Raw genomic sequence first — 10,024 nt, forward strand, 5'->3', positions numbered from 1 at the left:
ACTCAGTGATATTGGTTTTAAGACCAAAGTTTGCCTCAATGATGCTCCGGAAATCCTAGAAACCTGGGTACACTGTGAAGACTCTTTTAAATCAAGGTAGCAATTTCAACATGTTGCTTTTTTTTTTATACAGTGACTCCCATCTTTTCTAGATGAGTGTTGTGATTTAAGTTACATTCATTTTTACTTGTTTTCTTTCCACTTTATTACAAATAAGGAAGTTCTTAAACACTGTTCACTATTGTGCATTGGATGATTTACGGCTGATAAATGATTTTCTGCTGGAGATTTGTTTCTTTTTAGCTCTAAAATATCAGGTCTAATGACATGAGAACTGAGTTCTAAACGTTTTTATAAGTGCCTTTTATGCGTACGTATGAACAGAGTTCATGGGATTCAGATAAATTTTCCATGTAATTTATTTTGCAATTAGTTGTTATTCTTTTTATATAGTTACAACATGCTTCTTCTAGTCAAGTGTTTGTTTTTCCAACACCTTGTTGTGACTCCAAAACCCCCTGATGATGATACGAGGCAGTCCTTTCCTGATGTTTTTTCTAACAGCATACAACCTTTTCTTTAATTTTGCAGCATCTCTCAGATTACCAGGTTTTACAAATATTTGTGGAATGAAATGGCTGATTCAAAGGAGAAAATAACTGAAAAACTTCATACTCTCCCGTCTGTATTTGTACCACATGAAATTGGAAGTAGGCAGAATGATCTGATATCTGGAATATTCTTGCCACTTGGTGATGTTTACTGGAATGATTCTGCTGGCGTTTTAAATGAGATAAAAGAGATCAGTTCGCAGATCAGCAGTGTTGTGGAATCATTGCGTAGGAAAACGTTGTGCACTATCTATCCAGGTCTCCATGACTTTTTTGTGAATGGTTGTGGAGTACCTGAGACGCCTCCTTTTCAAGAATACCTTAAAATTCTAGGGCAGTTCGCACATTATATGTCACCCTCATGTGCTGCCAAGGCTGTAAGTTATTTACTGATTCATCTCGTCCTGTTTATCTTCAATCTATGCTCTTCTTTGCTAAAGTTTTAAGTTCATGCCTATAGGTCTTTAAAATTTTCCTGAAGTGGAGTGATGACTTGAATTCTGGCAAATCTTCCGAAGATGTCGTTCATTTTAAAGAGAGACTTTCAGAACTCGAGTACACTGTACTTCCTACTGAAAATGATAAGTGGGTTTCCTTGCACTCCTCGTTTGGTCTCGTATGTTGGTGTGATGATGAGAAGTTAAAGAAGAGATTTATAAAGAAGGATAACATTGAGTTCATTAACTTTGGGGAAAATGATGATAAAGAGCAAGAGGTGCTTCAAACAAAAGTGTCTGGACTCATGCACAGCTTGGGCATTCCAAGTATTTCTGAGGTAAACTTATCTTCTCCTTCACAAAAATATATTGAAAAATGCAAGCCACTTAGTTGTACATGTAAGGGCTTCCTAGGGACATTAGATTTGCTCTGAAATACAAGAGTAAGCCTTTCTTATTGTGTTGATGCACTTACTCCAAAAATATCATCTTGTAGCTTATATACCAGGGGAGAACTGATATATGTGTCTCCGTTTCTACTATGTAACCTTAATTCCAATTCACTCTTGTGGTATTTATGTATTTTTCAGGTGGTAAAACGTGAAGCTAAATATGAAGGTTCGCAAGATAATACTGTAACAGTGTCACTTGTAAACTGGGCTCTGCCTTATGCCCAGCGATATATCTATACTGTTCATCATGTGAAGTATACCCAGACAAAAAAGACAGTCCATAGTCAACTCAAGCGTCTACAAATCTTTGTTGCTGATAAGTTATGCTATAGGAATGTCATACCGCAATATGGCATTAGCTCTAAAAAGGAGTTCAAATGCAGCTCTCTTCTACATGTACGTCTTCTTTCGTTTTTCTTTTTTGCGTTATTTACACAAAATATTGCGGGATTCTAGGGGCTATTTCAAACTCCTCTCTGCTGATATGCAAAGTATCCTTTGCTTTTGTCGTAACCATGTGACCGGAACTATGGTTTTGTAATACGTCAGTTGTTTATTCCCAATCTGGAAAATTAGCATGTGCTTTTTTTGAAGTTTTACTATGCAAGTTCAATCTTATATGTTAATCCGATGCAGATTTTTATATTGCAGCTTTTTTACTGATATATTATTATGCTGGTTCTTGTTGTCTTCAGGATAAAGCTCTGTACACAACACCATGTCTGGATTCCCATTCCTTGTTCATGGAATTGTCTCGTTTGTTTTTCAACGGAGTTCCTGATCTGCATCTGGCAAATTTCCTTCACTTGATAAAAACAATGGCAGAATCTGGTTTGAGCGAGGAGCAAATGGAATCTTTCATTCTGAACAGTCAGAAAGTTCATCAGATTCCTGACGATGAGAAGATCTGGTCCCTTAAGTCTGTTGTTAAAGCGAAGAAGAAAGCTGGAATAAGCTTGAGCTGGTTACCTTCAAGTTCCAAACCAGGACATGGTTCTAGCAAGGCCCACGTTGATGATTCTAAACAAGAGCTGGCCTCTGGTATGCATAGCAGCGGTGAAAAGGATGAAACAGAGGCTCCTGACGAAAAAATACCGACTGAGATGACTGATACCAACTTGGTTTCTGGATATGATAATTATGCAGGCACAAGTTCACGAACTAGTGAGCCAAACCCATTGCATTCAATGCATATGATTAGTGGCTCAACCCCAGGGAATCAAGCTGCTACTAACTTCAATCCAAATCTTCCTCATGAATGGAACAATTCCTTCTCGGTTAACTTCAGCGAAAGAGATCAGCTTCACACCGGCACACCCTGGGCTGCACAAGCGCAACAGACCGGTAGAAAAGGTGAAGAAATAGCGTACAGATACTTTGTTGCAAAATATGGCAATGAGGCTCTGGTTAGATGGGTTAACGACCAGAGTGAAACCGGTTTACCTTACGACCTACTGATCGAAAGCCGAGGTGGTAAGAAAGAGTACGTGGAGGTGAAAGCAACGGTGTCGACGCGGAAAGACTATTTCAACTTGACAGTGAGAGAATGGCAATTTGCAAATGAGAAAGGGGATGGTTACATAATTGCTCATGTTTTGTTAGGCAACAGTAATGCAATCCTCACACAGCATAGAAACCCGGTCAAGTTATGCCAAGAAGGTCATCTCCGGTTATTGATTCTCATGCCAAACCAGCGAAACGAGGTCAACGTTTCATTTTAAAAACCCAGTCAATCGCTCTCTCTTGTTAATTAGATTAGATTATTGGCATTGTACAATATTATACTTTTTAATTATTTTTAATTTAAATTCTTTCAGACAGATGGGTAATTTAGCAGAATCAAACCAAACCAAACTAGATGTTCTTCACCAAAGTTGTTGACAAAAAAAAAAAAAAAAAAATAGTCCTTGCAGTAACCAAATGGAGTAATGGAGTGGACTAAGCTCAATTTAAAAGCGAAGTAAACCCGATTTGTTTATTTTAACTATCAATTAAATGAGGAAGATAATTAATTTTTTAAGTAATCTAGTATTGATTACCTTGTTCCAAAAATGGCTCCACCTAACTACTATTATTCTCTAACTATTACCTTGTTCCAAAAAAATCAGTCACCCAATTATTCTCCGCCTAATTTTACATATCCTTCTTAAATAATATTACAAATATATAACAATTTTTTTTTGTTATTTAGACATTGAGATTGAGAGTTTGTGATGTTTTACCATAAATTATGTTAAAAAATTAATCAGAATCATAAAATTGTCTTAAAAATACGTTTTCATGTGTTTACCGTAATTTTGAGTTCAAGACTATAGTTTTATATTCTATTTGGTGTTTTTTAATAAATAGGGGCAAAACTATACATATTTCAAATATTTTATATTTAATTTTATTATTAATTTAATAAATAACCCTAAAAAAAATTTTTGATTAAGTCTTCAATTTTTTCGCTAGGCCTCAGATCTACCCAGATGTCTGACTAGTGTCTAGCAATTTTTTGAACAAGGGATAGTTATGTATTATTTGATTATTTATTTTTCTGAATAATAATTCTTTTCCTAAGTTTGGTGTGATCAGGGTTTTTATCTTGTTTTTTAAATGTGAATTTTCTTTTTAGGTATTTATCTAATTTTCCTTCATGCTCATTATTAGTCTGAATTAATTATTGTTTTGGGTTTTTATCAGACCTAAAACCAAACCAAGTTCTATTAAAATTAATTATTCAGTGATATATATATACGAATCACAAAAGACAGTTTGCTTCCTTCATGCTCATTATTAGAGAAAGATGGAAAGATAAGAGATACGAGTGCACTTAATAAAGAAACCAAACATTGAAGCAGAATACACTATAAAAACATATATCATATAATGAGAGATGGTAGATTTATTTGACTATATCTTAATTAGTACATGTTCACTTTCTCGGGAACAAGCTTGAGATGCTGCGCCTTGTGCATAGCGAGACCAGTCATGACATCCATGTTGATCTCGTCTGGTTTCATCCCATTAGGAAGTCTAAAGTTATAATTGAGAAGAAGATTAGCGTAAGGAACCTCAAGCATCGCCGCACCAAGACGCATTCCGGGGCACATTCTCCGGCCTGACCCAAACGGTATGAACTCGTAGTCCGTGCCTTTGAAGTCAACATCCTTCTCAAAAAACCTCTCGGGCCTGAACTCGTCAGGGTTCGGTCCCCACTCCTTCTCGTCACGTGACACAGCCCACGCGTTGACGTTAACGGTAGTCCCAGCCGGGACGTCGTAACCCGCGATCTTGGTGTCTTGAATGCATGCACGAGGGATAAGGAGAGGTATGACCGGTTCGATCCTTAGGGTTTCTTTAACTAAGGCCTTGAAGTAAGGAAGGTTCTTGACATCATCTTCGTTAACGAACGTTGAACCTTTCTCTCTCATATATTCTCTCACTTCTGCTTGAGCTTTCTTCAATACTTGAGGGTACTTCATTAGATACGTCATCCCCCACACAACCGCCGCAGCTGCGGTATCTGTTCCCGCCACTATGATATCCTTTTGGAACGAAAGAACCAAAAGAAGAGTAAATCACACGCAAATGATTGCTTGTAGGGCAAGCAAAGGTTAAAAGCATAGATAAGAAGAGATGTTATACTTACCATGATCACGGCTTTGACATTATCAATAGTGAACTCAGAAGCCAAAGGTTGTGCTTCGTAAATCCCCATCAAGAGATCGATCATGCTCTCGGTTTCGGGCTTGGCCCTTTTGGGATCAAGCGTCTCATTGACAACCTCTTGAAGATAAAGGTCTGCTCTATCAAAACATTCTTTCAGATAAGCTGTGAGGCCTGACAAATTATCAAGAAAGCCGCAATAGGGAAAAAAATCTGCAAAAAATATCTTCCCCAAAACGCTCTGAGTCCCATAGAGAATACTGATGAACCTCTTCATCTCTTCCCCCTCTTCGTTGTACTTCTTCCCGAACGCTTGTCTACACACAACCGAGTTCGTGAAGGTCAACATAAGCTCGCTTATATCGACCGCTTCGGATTTTTCCGCGGCCTTATCGATCTTATAAATCATCCTCCTAGCCTCTTCCTCCCGGACGTGCTTAAAGGTGGCCACACGTGCAGGTGAGAATACATGGTTCATCCCCATCTTCCTCATCTCTCGGTAATACGGTGTGTAGTGGTTCAATGCCATGTCACGCCGGCCGTAGGATATGAACTCATGGCCATGGTGCTGAGGTCGGTTGGCGAAGTTGACATCTTGCGTCTTGAGAAGCTCTTTAGCTAGTTCAGCCGACGATATCACCATCATTGTTCTGCTTCCAATCTTGTATGACAAGATTGGCCCGTATTTTTTGGCCCATCTAGCGAAAAAGCGTTGTGGGTTAAGCTTCTCAAGCTGGTGGAGGTTTCCGATCACCGGAAGCGGCGATGGGCCTGGTGGCAGCTTGTACCGTTTGGTTTTCGGTTTTTGGTAAAGAAAGAAGAGAAGAACCGCGGCAAGAGCCACCAGGCCTATTGTAATATCTTCCATTATTAGTTGCTATTGAGTATTACATTGAACAGCACAACCAAATATATATATGATTATATAGACTACGTTCTTCTTTTCTTAACCACGCAAAACCAAATACGTTAACCGAAATCGAATTTATTTTTATCAAATGGTAACTCTCTTATACACCTACTTACGAAACCTCACGTGTTAGAATTTAAAAACACCTTCACCTACCCATCGTCCCTCTAAATATCGTATATGCTTTTGTGGTTTTCATGCAGTCACGCTCATTTGATTGTTTTTCTATATTTGTAATTTACACAAAAAAATTATCTGTCACTTCGTTCACTGATTGGTCTAACGAACTCAGAATCTACTTACTTAGACCGGAACTACGTACACAATCCAATTCATCATACCCAATTTTAGTAAACATTTTATTGGGAAAAAATCAGAAGATGTCATAAATAGCCAAAACCCTGCAGTTTAACGGGCAAAACATCAACATGTACCACTGCCGTTAAATTAAACCAATGAATCTTCACTTCTTCATTATATAAGTCAGCTCGCCTTTTGTCAATAATTACAAGTTTTGGTTACTCAATTCCATAGACAATATAATAAACTAAAATATCCAAAAAGCATGCAGGGACTTTTGTTCTATAAATAATTCAATCTAATAAAGATACAAATTATTTGACCGAAGTTTAATAAAAAATAATTAAGAAGATTGAATAAATCAAAGTGAGATAGCAATTTAGAGAGTTGAATAAATGGATCAAAATAACGAAACTAACAAAACCAATTCCAAGTCATAATATGTGTTGTTGTAATTGTCAACTATATAGCTACTAAAATATATAATAAAAAAACACGGACATTTTTCTGTATACAAATTATTTGACTGAAATGTAATAAGTAATAACTAAGAATGTTGAATAAATCAAAGTTAGATAACAATTTAGAGAGTTGAATTGTTATCTAACTCTCTACATTTTTATTCAACTCCCTAATTTTTTACAGAAAAAATGTCCCTGTTTTTTTATATATTTTAGTAGCTATATAGTTGACAATTATAACAACAAATATTATGACTTGGAATTGGTTTTGTTAGTTTCGTTATTTTGATCCATTTATTCAACTCTCTAAACTAGTATCCACCTTTGATTCATTCAACCTTCTTATTTATTATTTATTTTTCCCGTGTTGTTTTACGTATAGACAATATACACTTTGACGGCAATTCGTGTATCTATACTCAATATTCAACAAATTAATCTTGCATACATAAGAACATTAGAATTACACGTTTCGTCTATCGCAATTACCGACTGGATAAAATATATTTATCAACCCGTAATTTACATATGAGTTTATACAAATATTACTGGTGGTGCCATAAGTAGGATTTTTTTAAATATAAATATAGAAACATATGTACCTTAATCCGAATGGGTTGGCCTAGTTGGTAATAACGCTCCGTTGAGCTCAATCCAACAAATTGGCATTCTCAAAATTTCAGTCCCAGCGGTGTCCAATCCATTCACTCTACTCGGTCATGAGTTTCTTCGTTCAATTGAGTGATTTATCTGTGTTTGTAGAAAACTCTTTATCGTGATGCATGTTCAACTTTATAATTCGGATCAGTGAAAAAAAAAAACATAGCTGTCGTGGCCATAAAAAAAAAAATTAACATTGATAAAAACAATTTAGGTGGTGCCAGGTATATAAATATTTTGTTCCAGAAATTAGTTGTAAAGGTTAAAAACGTAAGATGTTGCTATTAAGCAGAATGATTTGTTTTGTGATATTATACGAGTAACAAAAGTAGCGAACACAATTAGGAGCCGCCTGAAAACGAATGACTGCTTTTAGAATGTAAACAAGAATGATTAGATTTTTACTAAATTCTCAAAACGTAAGATGTGACTGCTTTTAGAATGTAAACGAGAACTATTAGATTTACTAAATTTAAGGACCTCTCAGCTAGTTCCATGAAATATTTGGAATCAGAAGTTGTGTGGCATTTGTGGTTTTACGTGCGGGGTAATTTAAAAAGATGAAATTTTCTCACAACATCAAATCAAGAACCAAAATTGTACCAAACTTTAAAAGTTTACAACATGTTTGTAATTAGAATAAACTTCTCAAACGAAATCTTGGAAATACGTTTCGTTTCCCTCTTACAAAAAAAAAATATAGAAATGGAGAATTTCAGATGTCGCTTATGGCTCAAGTAAGCTTTTACCGGACCGGGCCATTGCTGATGGATGAAACTTTGCATACACCTGCAGATGTAGTGAAGGGCACATCTTTGTAGCAAGCAACTAGATTCTCATTTGTGTGTAGATCCACCGCGAGTGTCTCAAATATTTTCTTCTTTGGGTTTAAGAGATCGTCTGGCTCGCCTTCAAACCCGGGAAATGTAACTCGCTCACCAATAATAGCAGATTCAGGGGGCTCAACTAACTCCACCTGAAAGGTTTCCAGCAAAAACAATTTGTTATAAAACCGAAATGAAACTAGCGGAACTACAGACAGGTCAGAGAGACTCTTGCGCATTCTACCTTGCTGCCATCACTACTGGAAGCTGCAAGAACCATTGCTTGCGACACGATATCCCTCATCTTCGCCGGCTTCAAGTTGCAAAGAACACAAACCATACGGTTCTGTCCAGAAACAATATTAGATCAACTGGATTTTAGATAGGAATAGATACTGAAATTGGGATGAAAACAAATGACCAGGTTGATTGAACAAACCTGCATTTCCTCAAGAGGTATATAGTTGACCAGTCCACTAACAACAGTGCGGATTTCACCTCCCCCAACATCAATTTCTTCTACATACAATGCATCTGCCCTAGGATGTCTCTCAGCCTTCAAAATTTTACCAACTCGGATATCAAGTCTTGCCATAGTTACTTCACGATCAGCAGCCGGTTGAGGTTTGGGTTTTCCTCCGCTTTTTGATGATGATGCTTTTTGTTTCTTGGCATCTGGGAATAAACAGCAGTTCAGACTGTGGTAAGCTCAGGATCTCTAGCAATTAAAAGCCTAAAGAATGTAAAACATGATTTTGAGAATAACAATAGAGAACCTGAAAGTTTTGTTTTATTAAGTTGGTCTCTCAAATTTGCTGCTTCATCCCTAGCACGTCTATCAGCCTGACTTCCAGCGAACTTTTCTCTGTACTGTTGCACTTCTTCGTCAACCTGTGATCATATCATTTAGATATAATTCATATGCTACATGGCGTTTTATAACATACAACAAGGCCGGCTTTCTATGGATAAAATCAGAGAGCTACATACCAACTCCTTGAACAAAGGTTGAGGGGTGCCTATCATGTGGCTGGGAGGTAGAATCTCCCATGGTCTACTTGCTAGTAATACCTCCCCCCTCTCATCGGAGAGAGAAAAATGTGGAGGCAAATTTAGTTGTTTAAATACCTACAAAATGCAATAGACAGCACTAATCACGTTTGGCTTTCTATTACAACTAAATAGAAACAATTTTACCCAAACTTTCAATCAAACTGACCTCACAAGAAAAGGATGGTATGAAAGGTTCTAACAATTGAGCAATAAGGTGTACTAAACCAGCAGCAGTTCTTATAACAATTGCACAAGAAGGTTTATCGTCCTTGTAGAGTTTCCAGAATTGGTTTGCCTACAGATAACAGCATAGTTAGTTAGACTGAATAGCCAGCAAAGCTAATAGATAGTTTGTTAATGAGAATAGAATTACTTGTAAGTAAAAGTTCCCTTCATTTGAAATCAGCATGGCAGTTTTCAGGCCCTGCTTGAGCTTAACCTGCATCAAATGAAAAGGGCATTTATTAAGAACCTAAACAAACATGCACAGAAAGTCAGATAGCCATAACAGGCCAAAGTTTATAATAATATTTCTCACCTTTTCCATGGCTTCAACATACTCTGCCACCAACTNCATAACAATATTTCTCACCTTTTCCATGGCTTCAACATACTCTCCCACCAACTTTTCAACCTTTTCAGCCAGTGATATTGTTAAAGGATGA

At 36.9% G+C, this 10,024-nt stretch overlaps 3 protein-coding genes across 3 annotated transcripts; 1 reads left to right on the forward strand and 2 right to left on the reverse strand.

The window, feature by feature from the left end:
• Window positions 1–7: 7 nt before the first annotated feature.
• On the forward strand, window positions 8–3,320 carry LOC104773988. Its single transcript, XM_010498660.1, has 5 exons — window positions 8–96; window positions 592–988; window positions 1,072–1,386; window positions 1,639–1,896; window positions 2,196–3,320. Exons 2-5 carry the CDS (start codon window positions 635–637, stop codon window positions 3,219–3,221), a joined length of 1,953 nt encoding a protein of 650 aa, XP_010496962.1. The 5' UTR covers window positions 8–96; window positions 592–634; the 3' UTR covers window positions 3,222–3,320.
• A 964-nt stretch (window positions 3,321–4,284) lies between these two features.
• LOC104773989 (cytochrome P450 83A1) lies at window positions 4,285–6,115 on the reverse strand. Its single transcript, XM_010498661.2, has 2 exons — window positions 5,135–6,115; window positions 4,285–5,030 (listed from the first exon to the last, which is right to left on the reverse strand). The coding sequence occupies exons 1-2, from the start codon at window positions 6,017–6,019 to the stop codon at window positions 4,407–4,409; spliced, it is 1,509 nt and encodes a 502-aa protein (XP_010496963.1). The 5' UTR covers window positions 6,020–6,115; the 3' UTR covers window positions 4,285–4,406.
• A 1,926-nt stretch (window positions 6,116–8,041) lies between these two features.
• LOC104773990 (methionine--tRNA ligase, cytoplasmic) lies at window positions 8,042–10,024 on the reverse strand (the record flags this gene model as incomplete). Its single annotated transcript, XM_010498662.2, is given in 8 exon segments — window positions 8,042–8,458; window positions 8,551–8,652; window positions 8,746–8,981; window positions 9,083–9,197; window positions 9,297–9,434; window positions 9,526–9,654; window positions 9,733–9,798; window positions 9,952–10,024. Coding segments are annotated over 8 exon segments (1,090 nt in total), but the record flags the coding sequence as incomplete, so codon positions are not given.

Source organism: Camelina sativa, unplaced genomic scaffold (genome assembly GCF_000633955.1).
Source record: "Camelina sativa cultivar DH55 unplaced genomic scaffold, Cs unpScaffold00908, whole genome shotgun sequence".
Lineage (NCBI taxonomy): Eukaryota > Viridiplantae > Streptophyta > Magnoliopsida > Brassicales > Brassicaceae > Camelina > Camelina sativa.